This window comes from Sciurus carolinensis, chromosome 1 (genome assembly GCF_902686445.1).
Source record: "Sciurus carolinensis chromosome 1, mSciCar1.2, whole genome shotgun sequence".
Classification (NCBI taxonomy): Eukaryota; Metazoa; Chordata; class Mammalia; order Rodentia; family Sciuridae; genus Sciurus; species Sciurus carolinensis.
Genome location: NC_062213.1, coordinates 194,577,857 through 194,598,922, shown reverse-complemented (window position 1 = coordinate 194,598,922; position 21,066 = coordinate 194,577,857). Strand labels below are relative to the sequence as shown.

At 35.8% G+C, this 21,066-nt stretch overlaps 1 protein-coding gene across 30 annotated transcripts in view; it reads right to left on the bottom strand.

The window, feature by feature from the left end:
• Eif4g3 (eukaryotic translation initiation factor 4 gamma 3) overlaps positions 1 to 21,066 on the bottom strand; it is a 294,208-nt gene that overhangs the window by 116,700 nt on the left and 156,442 nt on the right. For 21 of the 30 annotated variants that reach the window (XM_047526878.1, XM_047526927.1, XM_047526928.1 and 18 more), the window contains 5 exons: positions 19,740 to 19,760; positions 18,588 to 18,767; positions 17,884 to 17,998; positions 9,695 to 9,792; positions 7,708 to 7,830 (listed from right to left, as the gene is read on the bottom strand). In XM_047526878.1, the coding sequence (XP_047382834.1) occupies positions 7,708 to 7,830; positions 9,695 to 9,792; positions 17,884 to 17,998; positions 18,588 to 18,767; positions 19,740 to 19,760 (537 nt within the window). The remainder of the gene's footprint in view (positions 1 to 7,707; positions 7,831 to 9,694; positions 9,793 to 17,883; positions 17,999 to 18,587; positions 18,768 to 19,739; positions 19,761 to 21,066) is intronic. The other 9 variants (XM_047526762.1, XM_047526820.1, XM_047526795.1 and 6 more) reach the window with 1 other exon arrangement.

Below are 21,066 nucleotides of genomic sequence, written 5' to 3'. Positions count from 1 at the left end.
GCTGGGGAAGGTGGACAGGCAGTGAGTTCAACAGCGATGCAGTGTGGAGAAGACAGGTGAGAGCATATAGAGATGTAGCCAATGTGGTACATGATCTTGTACAGATCTCTAAAACTGTACAGGTATGAACTTTTGTATGTTTGAATCAGCAGTGGAGAGATGCTGGATAATTTTCAAATAGGAAGGAATGGGATCTGATCTGTGTTTTAAAAAGATCACTCACTCTGGCTGTTGTGGAAAGAATGGACAAAAAGAGGCAAGACAGAGGAGATGATAAGGAAGTTCCTGTGGTACAGGGGAGAGGTCAAAGTGGTTCAGACAACAACAGTGGCAGCGGGGTAAGAATAAGTGGATAGAACTTGCTGAAACAATGGTTGTGGGGTGTGAGAGAAAGATGATTTAAAGTTGACTCCTAGGGCTGGCGCAATGGTGCTTGCCTGTAATTCAAGCAACTCAGAGGCTAAGGCAGGAGGACTGTCAAGTTCAAGGTCACATTCAGCAACTTTTAAGTTTTCCTTTTAAGAGTTTTTTTAAGTTTTTCTTTTAAGAGTTCCTCAACAACTGAACGAGACCCTGACTCAAAAGAAAAATGGCTGGGCACATAGCTCAGTGAGCTCCCCTAAGTCCATTCCCCAAGTATCACCCCCTCTACTACCTCCTCCCCCCAAGAAGAAGACTGCTAGCAACTAGGGTAGCTATAGTACAATTTACCAAAAACAGGAAAGCAAGGTAAGTATACCAAACACCTGTAGTTTGTAACATAGGGGTCACAAACTCAAATTCCTTTATACAGTAACAGATGACCTAACTGTGTGAAGCAAAAGGTAATCATATAATAACAGGACAATATAACAAACTAGAGAATGTTTGCTCAGGCTAAAAGGATTGATGAAATGTTTTCCTTTAAACACTGACCTGACAAAACAATATATAGTCCTTTTTGACAAGAAAAAGGTGCCATGGTATCAGAAAGATTAAAAAGTTTTGAGTTAACTAGAAATATGTAAGAATATTATTTTAAGGTACCTAAGGGGAAGGGAGAAATGAAACAAACAAGCAATCAAAACTATAGAAGCAAGAATAATATGCATGGAATTCTAAATCTCTATACATTTAAATGTGTTATAAACTATAGATTTGCTATGGTTTGAGTGTTTCCCAGGGTTTCATGTGTTGAAATTTAAACCCCACTGTGAGGTATTAGAAGAGGATGGAAATGTTTTCCAATTAGGGTAAGTACAGGAGGGGTTCTCTGGGAGGCAATTAGGATGAAATAAGATCATTAGCATGAAGTTTCCATGACTGAATCCTGGTGGCCATATAAGAAAGGGAGAGAGACCAGAAGAGACACAGACACACACACACATTCCCTGTCTCTTGCCTTGTGATGCCTTTTACCACACCTCAGGTCTCTGCCCGCAAGACCAGATGCAGCCCTCGACCTTGGGACCTCCAGAATCATGAGCCAAAATAAACCTCTCTTCAGGTTCACCCTGTCTGTGTTATTGGTAGCAGAAAACAGAATAATACAGTATTTAAGACAGTACAGAAATTAAATTAAAACAGATTAAAAGAAAAGTCCATAAACAGATATGTATGATTAATTCAGTAAATGATTAAAATAACATCTCAAAATAAAGAGCAATGACAAACTATTCAATAAATACTGAAATAAGAAAAAAGCCATTGTACAATCCATACTTCATTGTATATATCAAAATTAACTGTATTAATCAAAAATAAGGTGAATGTAAAATAACCAAAACTTTTCATCTAGGGTGGGAAAGTCTTTCAAACTATAAGCCCCCAAACATAAGTAACTGAATATGGAAATTTGTGAATGCAAACACTTTAAAAACTTCTGTGACTGAGGTACTATTAACAAAAGTTAAAACACAATTATTAAACAAGTAAAATGTTAACATATTGCTAAGTTTTTAATGTGCACTGTGAAGTTCACTGTTGCAGACTTAATTCCCAATGCAATAGTGTTCAGAGGCGGGGCCTAACAAGAGGCGCCTGCAGCATGAGGGCTCTGCTCTCAGGAATGCATTTTTTGACACTGCAGGAGTGGGTTATCCCAAGAACAGACTCACTGGAAGAGTGAGTCGCGCCCTTTCTTGTTCTGCTTTCTCACCCTCTTGCCTTCTGCCATGGCATGACATAGCAGGAAGGCCCTATTCAAAGGCTAATGCCATGTTCTTGGACATCCCAACCTCCAGAACCATGAGTGAAACAAACTTCTATTGTTCATTAATTATCCAGTCTATGATATTCTGTTATAGTGGCACAAAAAAAAAAAAAATCATACACATATGTCAAAGGAATTTCTTTAACATATAGAATACTTACAAATTGGATAGACAAAAATTACCTAAAAGAAATGTGTACCAAAGAAATAGATACCTTCATATACACACACAAATAACCAGTAAACATCAAAAACTTATCTTCATAAATCAATAAAAATGAATTGGGATTATTTTTAATCTGTCATGAGAAGCAAAACTAGACAAAGAAGTATTCTTTTGCACTACTGTTAAAAGATAAACCAATAAATGTCTACAGGGTAAGAAATACAACAACCAAAAACTAGGAACACATTGTTTATCACAGTATTGTTAATATTAGTGACAAACAAGAAGCAATATGAAGCCCTATCAATTAAACAATGGTACATCCAAACAAAGTAATGGCAGATAGTTATTAAAATTTTTAACAATTTCTTATACATACGGGTCTGGAAAAACAAAATTATCATACACCTATAATCAAATATGAGCATTTATGAATGATCACTGGAAAAATGCTACTTATAAAATGGCTTGTATGAACTCCAATAAATAATATGCACTGAAAGATGCCTGGAAGGAAATGTACCCCCAAATTAACAAAGCTTAATGCTCAGTAATAGGATATAGGGTGACAAATTCCTTCTTTACTATTTGCTTTAGAGCTTTACTATTCTTTTCAATGAAAATATCATTTGTACACATTTAAAAAATTAAGTTTTTATCTTGAGAATATATTTTAAATGATGAAAGACTGAACCAGATAGATTCCTAGGATTCCTTACAAGACTTTTCATAATCCCTGACAACTGTGAATACCATAGTTGCTGGAGGATGAGAGTCTCCAAATCACTGGTTAATGTGTGGCTGAAAGTGGGCAGTATAAATAGGAACTGTTACACAGACAACAATGATTCCAACACAGAGCGTCAAAGTGAAGTCAGATCACAATAAAAGCAAAGACTATCAAATACTTTAAGCAACTATGAGAAAACATGGTTCATTTAAGAGGGAAGACATAAATTTCAGTATGATTAATGGTCTCGCAGTGAATTTTTATTGTGATGCCCAAAAAAACTTAAAAATGTACTTGCACCTCTAACAAAAGAATAATATAAGGAATCTCAAAAGTGACCTTAAGTCAAATTCTGATTTCCCAATTCCTTTAGCAAATTCCCACTGGAGAATCTTAATAAAAAACTGGACCATTTTTAAAAAAACCCTATGGGAAACAAACCTGATGAAATATACGACCCTGTTCCACAACTCTAAGTAGGAAACACTGACTGACCATACAATTCCATTTAAACTACAAACCAGTTTAACAAGCAAAGGTCTGTATTCACCATGATATCACAGGTAAAACACTGAGAGAATTCACCCCAGCTTTGATTCTATAAACTTTATAAGGTTTTCATTTTAATGAAAAGTACCATTTTTAAATCAAGGAAGGTTATTAATGCTCAATTACTAAAGATGAAGAAAAGCGTGATTTAATAAAATAACCATTATCCTATTGCAGTCAATGCTACAAACCATACCTATATGTTTCAGGGAAGAGAATGGTATTAATTCACCAGTGCTTAGGACTGAGATGACAGAATGGCATGTTAAAAATTAAGACTGGACTTGTTATATATTGTATCACCTTCAACTTCTATATGCAGAAACTCACCTCCTTACTGCACACATGTACTTATAACATGAGTACTATTTACCTATGCTTTCAACCTATCTTTAAGAAACTAATATTGCTGAACCATGAAATGAACTAATTAACAAATGGTCACAGAGGTTAAGATTTCCAGAGATCAAGTGTAAAAGCAGCTCTTCAGAAGACTACAAATACGTGCTGACAGGAGAGGCTGTATTTCCTAAGATATGAAAGCAATCAATAGTTTTCAACCTCTTCTCTGCACAGGATCCCTCCCCAAGTTATCACTGTATTTTACTACAAGGAAAATTCTGAAAACAAATAAATAAATAAATAAATAATAAAATGAAAAAGAAAAAAGAAGGATGAGAAAGAAAAAGAAAAAAGGAAGATAGGAAAAAGAAAGTGTCAACTTAATTAAAAAAACATTTAATGACTTTGCTATACCACTGATTCCTAACAGTCCAAAGACTATCAGCAAGCTGGCACTTTTCTTCCTACAGGAATACTCCTAGTACCTTGTTGACCTCAGCAACAGCTGAGGGATTTGTTGCTGAAAAAAAAAAAAAAAAAGTAACAATTTTTCCCCTTTTATCCAGAGATAAAAGGAAACTATGAGCTTATTTAGCAAAATCTTTCATTTTACATGTGAAAAAAATTAGGGCTTAAGGGTTTACTCTTCTCATCAAAGGTCATAAATATAAGTGACAGAGTGGAGACCAGCACCAAGTATTCTCCCTTTCCCTGATAACACCTATGTCAATGCATTAGGATCATCTGTAAGGGTCCATGTATACACATAAGCATATTTTATACACAGCTGAGATATAAAAATCTCTAAGAGTTATCCCATGGAGAAATTTAAAATTTATGAAGGGACAGTTTCAAATTCCATCTGCTGCTTCTTAGGGCAAAAACAGCAGCAGCAAAAAATGTGTTTGTCCTTTCCTTTCTCCTCATAAACCCAACACAGTTTGCCAACGAACTCGTAGCTTGTACCATGAAAGTGTTTAGTTCCTGCCTCAGCTTCCACCTTTAGGTCAGACCTAAGTTATGTGAAACCAGTCACACCCTTTCAGCTTTGCCTACTTAAAACTTTCCTTTGTGTCTGCTCCACCCAAACTTAATAATATCACAACAGCTTGGGAGCTTGCTGAAATCAAACTCACCATGCCCTTCAACAAACATCCCCCTGTGCACCCCCCTTTATGTCAGTATGCTCTAAACCCAGGCAAGGGAGCTTAAAGAGCTGCCTCTGTGTCTCCTCTCTCCCCTCCACCCTCTGCACTATTCCACCTGTAACACCATTAATGGATCTCTCTGTGATAGGACACTTTTGAGTGTGTGCTGTAATTCTGCCTCTCTTGGTCTATTCTGTGTTTTCATAACTCTGTACAGAAAGCACAGGAAGACCAGTCAGGTAGTAGTAACAGGTTCTCTTTCTCCCTTGAAGAGACTGGGATTAACCCTGTGATAGGAAAGCAAACTATAAGTACTTTTCAGTACTAAGTTTTGATGCAGAGGGCTGTCCTTTCAGCAGTGATGTGGTTCAGGAGCTATGGCATTGTGCTGAAATTAGTCCCCTTAGGCTAAATCTATTTGGTTTCCTTTGGCTGTCACTGTGCTATTTGTTAATGGAATTAGTTGCCAATACAATGTTTTTGTTAAACATATCAAAGGATTTCTAGTTTCTTTTGAAACAATGGGTCAACAATTTTATAAAATATAACAATCAGGAAGGAATGACCATTTTCCTTAACCAGGTTTGCCCTCTCTCACCATGTGTATCCCTTTCTATGATTTTCCAGAAAATGAGGTCATTATCAGTTATCATAGTGCTTATGCTGTTAAGAGGAAAAAAATATATTTCTAATACATATCTGTTAAAAAGCTATTCCTGACTTACATGAATTTCATGCACTTGAAAAGATGATGGATTTACAAAGTGTGGATTTAAATGCAAATCATCTACTAAACTTATGTTTCATAGAAGATACTACAATTCTCAAAGAGAATTATCTATATCACTATTATTGACTAGGACCTTTCTCAAGTCAAAAGTAAACATTCAATGTACTTTATGATTACTGATACACATATGCTCATGTTTAGGCCCACAGTCCCTGGAGAAAGTAAAGCATTTCTGTAGCTAAGGACAGAGGAATAATCAGAAGAGGATAGGATCAAGCTTGGAAGAATAAAAGGAAAACAAACAAACCCGTACTTCATAAGGAATTTAAATGCAAAAAGATAAATGCATGTTCAAGTTGAGAATTTAAATACTATCAACACAGGGTGTCAACTATACTTCTTGACAGTATATTTTAATTAATGTTTGAAAATACAGACTAAACTGTGACTGCCCTGATTACAAATTTTTGCCATAGAATACTGCCACCTAAGAGCACCTAAGTAAATAATTTCAATTTGGAAATTCTGTCTCATGCTTACTTCCAAACTTTCTTAGTCAATCAGATTTGAAGTACTGCTGAGGGAAAAATGGGGGATGGTATAGAATTCCAGAACAGTCATTTATATGACTATATCACATATATTTATATAACTATATCACATATATATTTATATCACATATCTAGACAGACACTATTATACTCGTCTGGATAATGGAAGACAGATAATCATCAGTCAGAAACTATCAATATTTCCAAGTAAAAACACATCATTAACAAAGGACCTAATTATAGGACAACTCAAATTCACACATTTTCAAGGGATTTAAAAACTTTGACATCTGTGATCTCAATATTTAAGAACATTTTTAAACTTATACTACTAAAATCAAGACAACAGTTTGTTATTCTAAAATGTCTTATATTAGAGAATCTGTATCACTTGTCTATAAACCAGACTCTATGGACTCTCATCAGCCATAAAAGGGAAAAGCAGGTTGCTCCCTAATAACGCCTTAATAACTTTGCTTTTATCTGTTTTTATATGCTGGGCTCAAACTTTAGATAATTCTAAAGATTTGAAAATCATGAATTCTGAATAGTTTATCAAAATTTAAAGTGACCCACTAATGAAATTAAAAACCTTCTCAGATTTGGGGAATGACATTCTCTATTACAAATTTGCAATTACTAAATTCCAGCTCCTCCTACAATGTCTTGATTTCTAAAAATAAGAAAGTGAATCCTTAGGAGACCACGATAACCACAATCACCAGGATGGTGCCTGAGAGAATTTACAAATAACCCTTATAAATAATTATAGGCAACACTTTCCATTCAAGAAGCTGATTTATGTATTCTTCAAAGGTGAGAAGTACATCTGTTATACAACCTATTAAGCTCTGAATGACACAGGCAATCATCTTAAGCAACAACACTGTTTGGTAAAAATGTTTAAATTCTCAACCTTAATGTTTGCATTAACATAGTATGCAGCATTTAATTCCTCGGGTTCCATAGTGAAAACATAAAATACTCATTTAATGATGAGGTTTCCATAGGAATGCAGCTCCTTTTGGTATCATGCAATAGTTCATTAGGAAGAGTGGCAGCAGCTGTGCTCTGAATGTGAAGACAATAATACATAGAAATATTACCAACAAAAATCTGGAGTTGTAACAACTTGCAAAGAGAATCAATATGTCTGCTTAAATACCATTTAGATATTCGAGGCTATGAGACAACTGATGGAAATGGGAAGCACAAAATGTAGCTATAGATAAAAGAAGAGTTCAATAGCATTTGGTGAACAAATAAACACCACCTACCATCAGGGCTCACTCTGCCTTACCTGAGGAGGAGTGGGTGTGGATGTGGGTCTCCCTATAGGTGGAGTGGGATTTCTGCTTCCACCTCCAGACATAATCTCCTCTGTTATGTCTTTACCTCCCTGGTTTGGATCTCGAATTCTTATCTACAAGAGTAAATAAAATGGCAAGTGAACAGATGGGTATCTATGTAGCAGATTTACAGGCATATAATGAGTTAAAGGTGTAAAAAGAGAAACCTGTCAACTATCAAATTTCATAATCATCACATCTGAAGTTACTTCAATCACAGAACCAATAAGGCCGTTCAAAAAAATTCAAATCATTAGCTCTGAGAAGAACTAATTAAAATAATAAGTCATAATGGAACATAGTTGGCTGACTTTCTAGGTCAAAAATGCAAAATATTTACTCATTTAACAAAACTGTCAAATTAATTTTATTTACAATGCTTAATGGTAAGACAAAGTCCATTAAACAGTTTTAATATTTAGAAATAACTATGTAAAATAAAGTTTTAAATACCCAAATGTTTCTCTAACAAAATGAAAAATGTACACATCCTGCAATATAGGAATAGAACTTACCCAGTAAATAACTTTACATACTTTGTAAGTAGGCTCACTTTAGTATTATTTTTTCCAAAGAAGACACAGAAACATCAAAAAGGCAAATCAAGAACAGAATAGATAAAAAATTATCCTACATCTTTACAATGAAATATCAGTAAAAAGAACCTACCATACTGATATGGAATGATCACAACGATGCACTGTTTATGTGAAAAAACGCTAGAGGCAGAATAGTGTGTGGTCTCATTTTAATTTTTTAAGGCTGCCTATGCTTATAGATGTCAGTAGAGAAGGTGCTATAATGAAGACAGAATACCGGGTCGAGGCAATCCATGCTGGTACAAAGGCCCCCTCTGCTGTTCATGACCTGCATAGTTTAATTTAGGTAACTTCTCGGAGATGTCTCAGAATTCACTAACAGAATCATCTGGATGTGGAACTTACAGGGGAGTGATTCTTCAAGTAAAATTTCTACATCAGCTACTTTTTCAGGTATTAAAACTTGTTTCTACTGTAGTTTGAAGTAGTTAAAACTACTTTCTTTTCCAATAACATCTTATTATTACTGCTTTCCATTTTCATTATCACGATTATTCATTTTTCTGCATCATGAGATTATTGTTCAAGCCCAAATTGTACCATGCTGACTCCACAATTCCAAAGCATAGTTTCTTGACTGTAGCGTCACACTACACTGGTGTATCCTATTTATTATGACATGTGCACAAGTATTGCTGTAACATCATTCCCACCTATTTTATCAACGTCGAGTCCCCCTTGATTATAAATGAATGAATGTCAGAGTTCCCCTTGATTATAAATGTCATTCATTTTAAAAAAGATCACAAGCCACTCTGACAAAATGTTCTGCAATTTGCATTTTATGTTACTATACTCTAAATCTCTTGGGCACACCTTATTAGACAAAGACAAAGCCCCAGTCGCTTATTTTTAAAAGTCAGAAAACATCTAAACACTGATTTATGCTTTTAAGTCTATTCCACAAAAGAGATGTTTTTTAAAAAGTTGTTGTTTTTAATATTTTGGCTCGTTTTTTCTTTTCCCTTCTGTTAGGGGGAGCCGATTAGGGCTGATAGTAAAGGAGGGTCAGCATCCTAGAAGTGAGCTGATATTCCTCCCACTGAGTGACACCTCAGCACACTAACCCTCACAGTTCTGTGGCTGGAGTCTATGCTCTCATGTACCCCACCTTGCCCGGTGAATGGTGAAAGCTGATATCAAGCAAACACTAGGTACAACTTCTCACTATCTGTCGATAAAAATAATCCTCCAGGTAGAGTTGAATGGTGGGGATTTGAGGGAAGGGAAAAAACAAAAAAAAAGGCATACTCTTGTAAACTGAGATAAGAATTTAGTAAAACTATTTGATAAGTGAATAGATTTTCCATTTTAAATAAGAAAAATAAAGGTATCTTACAGTCTTTTTCTCTCTTTTGGCTGGAGGGGGCTGTTGCTGTGTAGGCACTATGATAGGTGCTGACTGATAAACTGGCTGACTTGGGTAAAAAGGCGTTCCTAAAGAAATAAAAAAATAAAAAATAAAAAGAAGCATTCAGTTATTTTGTGAAACACTTTATAAGACCATCAATGACACTGTGTCACTAAACAATCCCTTTAATTTTTTTTTTTTTTTTTTTTTTTTTGCGGTGCTGGGGATCGAACACAGGGCCTTGTGCTTGCAAGGCAAGCACTCTACCAACTGAGCTATCTCCCCAGTCCCCACAATCCCTTTTAAAAAGTAAATGAACATCATCCACTAAGCATTCTTCTTAATGATCTCTTCCCTCAAGCACTACTTCAGTAGTCAAGAAATTACCCCCAAAAGAGACATCTTGAAACATTCACAAACACATAATATGAAAACTATACACACAACTCCTCCTAAAGTTTATATATTCTAAAACATAAACTGTGCTTATAATGCTACTTTTGAAACACCATTTTCTGCTGGTCCACTACCTGCAAGAGTGACTCCTAAACAAGGGCTTAAGTGAGTCTGTGTGGGAGTTTGGTTAGGGGCAAAAGGGGAATATCTTAATCATCCGAGGGAGAAGGCGATGGTGAGGTTCTTACTGATGGAGCCATGATTACGACCTGGTAAATGTCCTCAAGCTTATGGGGAGGGGAATGAACAAACAGCCAAAAGACAGAGTCCACATGCTAGTCAGTTCCAAACTACAAGTTCTCCACTACAGAACCCTGCTGCCCTCATGCTAACGTACTTCTACTCCATCCTTTGAGTACACCAATCTCAATCAAACTGAAAAAAGTCGATCTCCTTCACTTTGTTCATGCTGACTATGCTGCCCATCTGCCTGAAAATATCTTCTTTCCCCCACCTTTGTACTCCCCATGAACTCCCTCACATTCGAAACATACATGATCATTGTAATTACTATCAAACAAGAGTGCTTAGAAGTGGGGAGAAACTGCATATTTTAAAAATAGAGTATAAAGATATGATGAAGAGCTGGATGCTGGTGCGAGAGAATGAAGACACAGGAACAACGATTAAAGTTTTTTGCGCCCGAGCAAGTGAAAGAACAGAGATACTATTTTATGGAAATGAGAAAAAATAGGGAGAAAAAATAATAGGGAGTTCAATTTTGGACAAGTTTCAGGTGTTTATTAAACTTTCAAATGGAGATACCAAGTAAACAGAAAGAGACACAAATCTACAGCTTCAGGACAGGTACGAGCTAGGAGTTAACCATTTTATAACTGGCAGAATCAGATAACTCAAACCATGACACTGGATAGTTTAGGAAATGAGTATAGATTTTTTTTTTAAAAGTAGCAGTAGCAGCCAAAGATGAAATCTTTGTTAGAGGTGAAAACAAGGAGGAAAACCAGCAAAGGAAATGGAAGGGAAAACCAAGACAGTGTTTGAGGTGAAGAAAACTGAACAAGAATGAGGGAGGGTTCGATGGTGTCAAATAGTCCCGATGGTGCAGCCCAGACTTGTTAAAAGCAGAAATCACAGATGAGCCCCACAAAAGGAGTCTGGTAGAGTGGTGACAGGGTGCAGTCTGATGTGGGTACAGTTAATAGTCAAAGTGATTAAAACAAAACAAAACAAAACAAAACAAAAACAAGGCCAGTGAGGACAGATAACTGTTCTTCTTGAAAGTTTTCTTGTGGACGGTAAATGGAGAAAAAGAGCCATCGCTAAAGAAGAATAAAGCATCCAAAAGAAAAAAAATTTTTAAATATTAGAATGAAAAACATACCATTTGTGAGGAAAAGAGAAATGGTACAATGACAGCTTTAGGTGGGTATAGGATGGGACCTAACATGCACATAAAGGATTGGCCTACTGTAGGAGCATGTATATCAAAAAGAAAAAATGTGTATGAAGGTACAGGGAAACTGTGTTACTAACAATAATGTTGACCTTATTATCACTATCATTTATATCATCAACATCCTCATCACTATCTAATAATCTTCGAGTGAAAATTTCTTGGAAGCAATAAGATATGTAGTACCAGGACCCTAAAGATATGAATCAGGTTTAGAGAATGAGATTTAGAAAAGAGGTAGGCATAGGGCAAGACTAGGATTTCAATGTAAACTAACAAATAAAAATAAAAAAGTAAAAAAACTCAAAACAGATATCTTCTACCAGTAAGTAAACTATACTCACAGTAGAGCTTTAATTAATAATTTTATAGTCCCCTATTACATCATTAGCTAGTAAACACAGAAAACCCCTAAAATTGGTTTCAAATGAAACTAGACAAGCAACATAATCTGTTCACCTTCTCATATTTTTCAAGCTAAGTGAAATAAGATCCCAAAGGTAAACTACCTCTTAAAAATAATAATAACATTCTTCTAATGAAGCATTTTTGAGTGAACACAATTGGCAAGTAGGCTGTTATATCACATACACCTAATGAACAACTGCAGAATACATCTGATAGAAAAGGGTATTCTCAATACAATGTGGTTAAACTCAATCAGTAAAAGATGCTGAAGTCTTTTTCTCAAATGTGGGCACCAGCAAAAGAAATCTACCCCACCAAACAACAATTTTCTTTTATAAATGTTCTCCTATAGTCAGGAACATTTAAATATATTTTTTGTTCTACTAAAAATGTGACACGTGCAAGGCCTGGGTTTCATCCCCAGTAACACTAAAACACACACACACACACACACACACACAGAGTGAATGATTTTTGCATACCATTTATCAGAGAAGAAACTTATTTAATGTCTCTGGACCTCATGTTCCCTATGCATGGGATGAAGAAGGTTTGGTTAGGTCAGGGGTCTGTCAACTATAGTCTGAGGGTCAAAACCATTCTAACATCATTTATTTTGTAAATAAAGATGTACTGAGGCTGGGCATGGGGGAACTTGCCTGTGATTTCAGTGAGTCAGGAAGATTGTGAGTTCAAAGGCAGCCTCAGCAACTCAGCAAGGCCCTAAGCAACTCACTAAGAACCTGTCTATAAATAAAATACAAAAAAGGGCTGGGGATGTGGCTCAGTGGTCAAGTGCCCCTGGGTTCAATCCCTGGTACCAAACAAACATGTACTGGAAGACATTCCCATAGAGTAGACATTCCCATTCACCTTCTACGGCTTCTTCTTCTTCTTCTTCTTCTTCTTCTTCTTCTTCTTTACTTTGCATGGCACTAGGCATCAAACCCAGGGCCTTATGCATGCTACGTAAGTGCTCTCACACTAAGCTACTTCCCCAGCCCTTTTTATTTTACTTTGAGACAGGACCTCACTAAGTAGCCCCTTGTCTTGATCTTGCAATCCTTATGTTTCAGTCTCCCAAACAGCTGGGATTATAGGCAAGTGCCACCACTACACCTGGCTTCTAAGGTTGCTTTTACATTACAAGGAAAGAGTTTGAATAGTTACAACAGGTACCATACTGCCTGCAAAGCCTGAGATATTTACTATTGGGTCCTTTTCAGAAAAACTGCTGATTCAGTTCTTCATCAGAGGCTCATGAGCCCCAGATTATCTAAAAGGTATAAATGATATGTGGCAAAATTTATATAACAACCATGAAATACACATAAATGTTCTTATAGGTTTCCCAACTTCAAATTTTATAAAGAACTATTCCTATTTTTTAATTATTTTAGTCCACCAGGCCTGGAGGCACATACCTGTAATCCCAATTATTCAATGCTTCCACAAAAAGTATTACTGAAGGCCCCAAAATGCCACACAGGTCAGAAGCATGGATCAGCTAAGATCAGTTGTTGACACTAATCTGGGGAGAATACAAGTTGAAGCTCAGCCCAGACAACTAAGCCAGATCTTGTCTCAAAATGAAAAATGAAAAAGTGACCGAGTATTTATTTCTGTGGTAGAGCTGCTTGCCTAGTATGCATGAGGCCTGAGGTTCAATCCCGGCACCACGAAGAGAAGAAAAAAAATTTTCAGTACTACTCTTTTGTGGTTAAAATAGCTCTCTTATATAAAGTAATACTGACAGTAAATGGCAATTTTCTTTACAGATCTTATTGACAAAAATAAAAATGTAAAAGTCCTTGTGTCTTCTCATTTATTTTATTTTTTATTCATTTTACTTGCCTATAGTATTAAAAGGTCTGGAACTACTGGTGTAGCCAATGTTTAGATTTCTTCTCATTGGTAAAACGCAAGCATAAATATCAAACGAATGTATGGTAAGATCTAGAAAGACAGGGAAATATCTTATTTGTATTTCACAAAACACCTAACACAATGTTTTACACATTACAGGTCTTCTAAAAAACATCTGGAACTTTGAATTTTTCTATAGAAACAAAGATAAACATAGTGGTTCAATGTCCAGGTTGACACAGAAAAATAACTTATCCCACAATATATGCAGAAAAACAAGTCAGTATATAACCACATTGCCCAATATGAAATTACCTCTCCAGGAGTACTAAAATCAATTCAGTTTGAGATGCCTAAGCTTCCCACTTACAAATACCACAGTGGCAACAATGAATTCCTGAACTCTTGAAATGTAATGAGACACCAAAACCCCACCAGCGTTCAGGAAAAGAGGGAAAAGTTGGCAGAGAGGGGGAAATCATGTAAAACCAGAAGAAAGTGAGATATACTGGTCTGAAGCAAGAGTGAACAGGAACTGTAACTATACTAAATTCTTGATTTTTCTGTCTTTTTTTTGGTTCCCCCTTTGCCAACATTAGTGTAACTACCACCCATTAACCATTCCATCCCCCTTTTGCCCACAAATCTAAATGCTAGGCCAAAATTGCCTAGTATAGGCCTAAAAATAATTTCAATCTCCATTAGGTATTTTTATGCTATAAGAGGCGTCACAATGTTTAAGAAACACCAACAGGAGAAAATCTGAGAAGTTTACATTGAGCAAATACTATCATTAGTTCATTTTCTTTAAAACTATACAAATACTGCAAGAATTTTAACATACCTAGCTCATGACTAGAGAGATTAATGAAGGCAAAAATACTCTGAGAATCATTATTCAAGAGTTCAACTAGATATGGGAACAAAATGGTACTACGCTAGAGTGTAATATGAAGCTAAAAATGAGAGCCAAAGAACTCTGGAAAGAAGACCATTTGATTCATAAACTCCAGCAGCACAGAAAAAAGAAACAAGTCTCAGGATTTGTTCCTTATAGGTTTTGCCAGAGGATGGTGTCCTACATCAGAACACACAACTATGATCCCATTCCCACATCCACTTTTAATTTACACCAAAAATTAGGACAGGAGGGGTGACCCATGAAAGCAAAGAGCTGGGAGTAGAAAGCAAGAGAAGAGATTCCAAAAAGAGGGAAAAGGAAGTGGAATATTCATGACTTCCTAACTGTTAGACCAGAACAGCTGCCCTAAGATGTTACAGCTGAAGGACCTATAACTGATGGGAACAACTGCACCAAAACCTCTCATTATGGCAAAAGAATTTTAACTACTGCCTAACTTAAAAGCTGAAACATCTGACCAAATGGTGAAAATAACTCACACTTTTATCAGTAAAGAATCAAATAAACTATGGTTCATTCCAAAAACAGAATCCTTTAGGTAATGAAATGTTTGTGAATATTTTGAGCTGGAGGGATGTGTAAACCTCGAGGAAGTTTTAGAATATTACAAATAGTTCTATCTAATATTTCCATTTATTTGAGATAAATGGAAAAACATAAACCAAACTGTTAAATGTTACTTCTTCAGGAAATGGGAATGAAAAGAAACTGGCTATTACTTTATGTATTCTCTATAATTTCAATTTTTATCATTAACTTAGTTACTTTCATAGTAAAATAAACTTTTCTTTTTTCTGAATTGTTTTTAGTTGTACATGGGTACAACACCTTTATTTTATTTATTTTTATGTGGTGCTGAGGATCAAACTCAGTGCTTCACACGTGCAAGGCAAACACTCTACCACTGAGCTCAATCCCAGTCCTCTTCTTTCTTTCTTTTCTTTTTTTTTTCCTTAAAGGTACTGGGGGTTGAAACCAGGAGCAGTTTTTAGTTTTTTCAAACAGGGAGGGTTCTCACTAAGTTGTCCAGGCTAGTCTCAACCTTGTGATCCTCTTGCCTCTGACTCCTGAGTCACTGGGATTACAGGTGGGGGCCAACATACTTGGTTGAAACAAACTAGTATAAGATCATCTTTCTAACATTAAGAAAACTAGGACAAGAGTATTTCAATCTAGAGGCTATATTACACATTAGATGGTTGTTGGACCTGAATAAGAATTTACTGGGGAAAAGAGAATTCATATCAAATGCAACAGACATCAGTAATGCCTGAGCTACAACTGCATCTCAACATAGTGCTTTTTCATTAAAACGATCCATATCTAACACAAATAAAACAAGCAAAAACATGGTAAAATATTGTGTAATCAAATCTGTAAATGATTTCATGACTAGTAAACTCATCCATAGTTTATACACTGTAGTCATTGTATAAAATGCAATAAAGAAGACAGGCAGAGACTTGCAGTAATAATTTGATTTTCTGAGTCCACAGGTGATTTACATAATCTGTGAGTAAACAACATATTAGAATTATTGAGAAATCTTTAAAAATAATTTTATAATTAGAAGACTGCACTCCCTTTGTAACATGTTACTAAAAGAGAAATACTGTTTAGTGTTAGCATGTTCATTCTGAGAATCTCATTTTATGGTTTTTCTATTTAAAAATACTAGAAAACGATAGCTGATATTATACTTACAAATAATTTTACTTGAATTTAAATTTTCAGAATAAGAATCAATACATTGTAGGGTCAAAACACTGCATGAAAACATCTCTTACAGCTCAGTGCAAGGGATACATAAGGAATACTTCAACAGTCAACAATATTTTATCTCAAAAACTGAGTACTGGACACATAATATTTTACTTTAAAATTTATGTATATGGGGCTGGAAATGTATCTCAGAGGAAGAGCACTTACTTTTAGCATATGCAAGGCTCTGGGTTTGATCCCCAGCAAAACAAAAACAGAAACAAAATAACCAACCTCACATATATGAAACACACATTGTTCTGAAAATCTCAAATAAGCAAATATTTGAGGCATTTAATGAGGTTATACATATTTTGAAATGGCAGTTTCAAAAGACAATATTGAACAAGGGAAAACTAAAAGAAGCAAAGTTAGGTAATATTTGGTTGCTTTGCTGATTTCACCTCAAAACTGAAGAAAAACTTTCCTGGGCTGTTCTAATACAAATCAATTTTACTATAAAGGTTCTTAACTAAGCCATTAAATCCCAATGTAAGGAAATTGGGTAATGGATAGACTACCATCTTAAGCTACTTAAAAATGTAAAGTCTGCTTTGCTGTATTTGGGGGGGGGGGATCAATGCTCATTAATGTTCAAGCTTAATTTTTCTAGTATCCACTGATTGTATTCCTTACAATACTGTGGAATTAAATTAAGCATTAAATACAGTAAAAATCTGTTAGAAATATAAGTACTTTTCAATACTTCTTGGTTCAGTATTGGCTTAAATGCCATACATAAGTTTGGCATTTCTCTATATTAAAAACACATTTTTTCAAAGCATTTTCATTTGAACTAATCCTCAAACCTTCCCTATAACATAGATCATATCACAATTTTGCAGGTAAAGAATCACAAGTTCACTCAGTTATACTCAGTCCTCCATGTACGCTCTCCAAGTGCCTACTAATCACAGTAGCAGGAGCTGGGGATATAACAGTGAACAAAACAAACTCAAATCCCTGCCTTTGTGGATATTACATCCCAGTGGGAAAGAGAGATATTATCAAAGTCTCTATGTATAAGGCGGGTATAAATACCTGGAGAAAAGTAAATCAAAGAAGAGATTTATGCTATCAGTAAATCTAGTAACAGTGAGTTGGTAACATGTCAGGACTCTGACACATGGGCTCATTCCACCAGAATTACCAGCTCCTTCAGAAGGTGTCATGAGCTAAATATACTCCTATAATACTCTTCCCCTGTAAGCCACTCTCTAAAAAAGTAGTTTTTAAGACTGAACTTAGCAAGATTTTATTAAAAAACATTCAATACCTAAATTTACCTGCCAAGTAACAAATGAATACAACAAATAGCAGAAGTTGCTTGATTTTTTTCCTACTTACCATAAGCATTAGGGAAGTCCCCAGGTCCTGGTCCAGGATAAAAAGGACCCGGCCCTGGTGGCTGAACTGGGTATTGTTGTGGAGGCCCAACATAAGGAGGGCCACTATGACGGTACTAGAAGAGAAAAATAAAGACATTTATACATAATATGAAGGCAGCTTACTATGGAAAAACAAAGTACTCTTTGTGTGTGAGAGAGATCATTTAAATGAAGTGAAGGTGTGGGTGGTTAACACATTCAAAATGCTTGCCATCCAGATGCAACCAGGATGGAGGAGGAGGTGTGTCTTAGGTAAAACTATACAGCAAATCAACACAGGCAACCATCAGCTCACTATAAAATGATTTCTGGTTGTTAGCTTTCAGTGATAATAAATGACATCAAAGGAATAGCACAATTACTGAGTCCACAGTAGAATAGTCTGGTGGTGGGAAATAGGAAAGCTAGGCACTATATTTCTCCATCATCTTAGAACACACATATTCACACCATTTTATTTTGTTTTGTTCTGGTAAAAAGATATTCAAATATTTTATAATTTTATGGAAAATGACCAAATGGCTAGACCTTTATAACCAATAAGAAAATTCACACATTATCAAAAATCAGTGATATCACCCATCTTCCCTGCTAGCCTCTGATGAGAATCTGAGTTAATTCCCACTTTATTGATGGCCTTCCTGGGCCTGAGAGATACTTTACCTGTGGTATGCAGTACTGAGGACCCTGGGGTACTGGGTATGGCATAGGCAGATGGTTAACCATCATGATGTGCTGATTGGTCTGGTACACTGCAGTGGGCGTCTGTGCACCAGGACGAATGGAAGGACTGCTGTTTGGGATGGTGGCTCGAGGAGGCTGAATTTGAGGCCTCTGGAAAAACTGGGAAGGGGAGGAAAAATTTTTAAACAAAGGGGAATATATATTTTACTATCTTGAGTTTTCTCCTTTTTTTCCACTAATAATAATCTGATGGACTTGAATTAGAAATATAATATACATGAAAAGAGAATAAACTGCCTAATGAATGAATTCACAAAACATACTTCACATATTAAGTTCTGATCAATGTCTTCACGCATTTGAAAACAATGGGGTAGTCTCAACTTTTAAGCCTCAGCTGTTTAAAAATGAATGTCCTGCACCATAATTATTAATTTTTAAATACAATATAAAAACATAATGAATTTTAAAATAAATATATCCAAAGGGGTAGCTGATGTTTCTCTAAAAGTTTTCTGTAGTATAAAATCATTGACTCTTTCATAATAGATGTCTCATAATCAACTCATTAAAAATTAAAAGTAGTCCCTAAAAAACTACCACCCAAGTTTTTATAAAATGTTTAGAACAATAAGAAATCTCTCTGAAGATAAAATTTTTCACAAGTTATCTCCCCCCATTGTGCTTGTAATCAAATTTAAGCCCTCATACAAGGTAGGCAAATGCTCTACCTCAGAGTTATATTTCTAAAAAATTTTCATCCCAGTTCACTCTAGGAAAATTAAAATGATCTACAGGTTGTCACATGCTGAATTAAGCCTTCCTTTTGAAAAAGGTGGCACACTGCCATTCTAACCTGAACCCAATTTTGCTTTCTAGAAGAGTTTGCAATCAAAGTGGAAAATCTAGACAGGCTTGGGAATGGTCTAGAATGAGCAGAACTCCAATCTCTCAAACAGCACTCAAACCACTACCTGGTTCCCACTGCAAGCTTAAAAGCTGTGAAACTATAGACCAATAGCACATTTTCAACATGAATGTATTTATTCATCAGCAAACAACCAATCTCATTGTAATAATAAGAGGACAGAGTAATAATTAAGAGGCCATGCAGAACCAGTAGTTTGTTACCTGAATGGGTCTGAATCCTCCCTTCAATTATGAAGCAAGAAAGCAGCAGGAAACAGAAAGAAAGCCAATGGAAAAGCTTACAGATCAGTAGGAAGGGTAAGACACTGCATGCAACTCAACAAAAATCTTTCTATTTAGTAATCATAGGAGAAGAAAGAAGACTAGAAAAATCGAAATGACAATTCTCCAATTGAGAATTCAAGCACATGTGGAATGAAAGCTTCAACACATTTAATTGAAAGTAAGTAAATCCAGTAACAACAACAAAAAGCTCCAAAAGTGGTCACAAGTTTCATCATCTTAAAAAAAAAACTGTCTGCTTGGTGACACAAGAACAGTTGGAACTACTGATCCCTATTTTAGGCTCATAGATATCCATTATATGATTTGGCATTATTAAGCTTTTCTATGATCTACTCTCCATCTTGAATATAGGTAAGACTTAATAATAAAAGTGCCATTTGTTATTTAGGAGTCTGTAAATGTACTAAATAGCTAAAAATTTTAATTTATATCAGACTGCATGAAATAAATTTGCTCTTTTCAACTATCAATCAGACATGTACTAGGCCAGTTGTATATCTAAAATGGAGAGCTATAATAATCGCTAAATGCTGTCTAGATCCAAGAGCTCCTGAATTGTTTCATCATAATTCCACACATGAGTGTTGTAACTGGTCCAAATAAAGCCAAACTTTGACATCTGGGCCCACTCAGAACTTATTCTGTCCTACTCTTAAGTATCAAGATACCCCAAAAGTACAAACAACTGTTCATCTTGTGCTGAGGTTGGAAAACTGTGATCTAGTACCCAAGGCTCATCCCCATTCAACCTTCATACCCCCAGGCAAAGAAAGCCCCAAAGAGGTTAAGTCAGAAAAGCAATAGATATAACAGGAGAATGGAGTGAATGGGGAAAATGGGGGAGGCCATAAGGAGCAGCTGATGGAGATGCAAAGAAAGCACAAGAGACCAAGTTCATGTCCCAGGAACCTGGGACAGGCCCACACTACAGAACCAACCCCTAGTTATCTCCACTGACACAGTTGCAGTAACAGGCACAGTAATTTCTGTTGGCTTCAAACCAGAACACTGAAGGAATAAGACTCCCACTGCTGGACTACGCCTTTAAAAATTACACAGCAAAGCAATCTATTATATATACATGTATGTGAGTTGTTGATACTTTTCCTGAGTGACCTTAAGCATTGTGATAACATGGGTAATGTATCAGGTGCCACAAAAATGTTACAGGCCTCAGCTGGGATGCAGTGGCACACACCTGTAATCCAGCGGCTCGGGAGGCTGAGACAGGAGTTCAATGCCA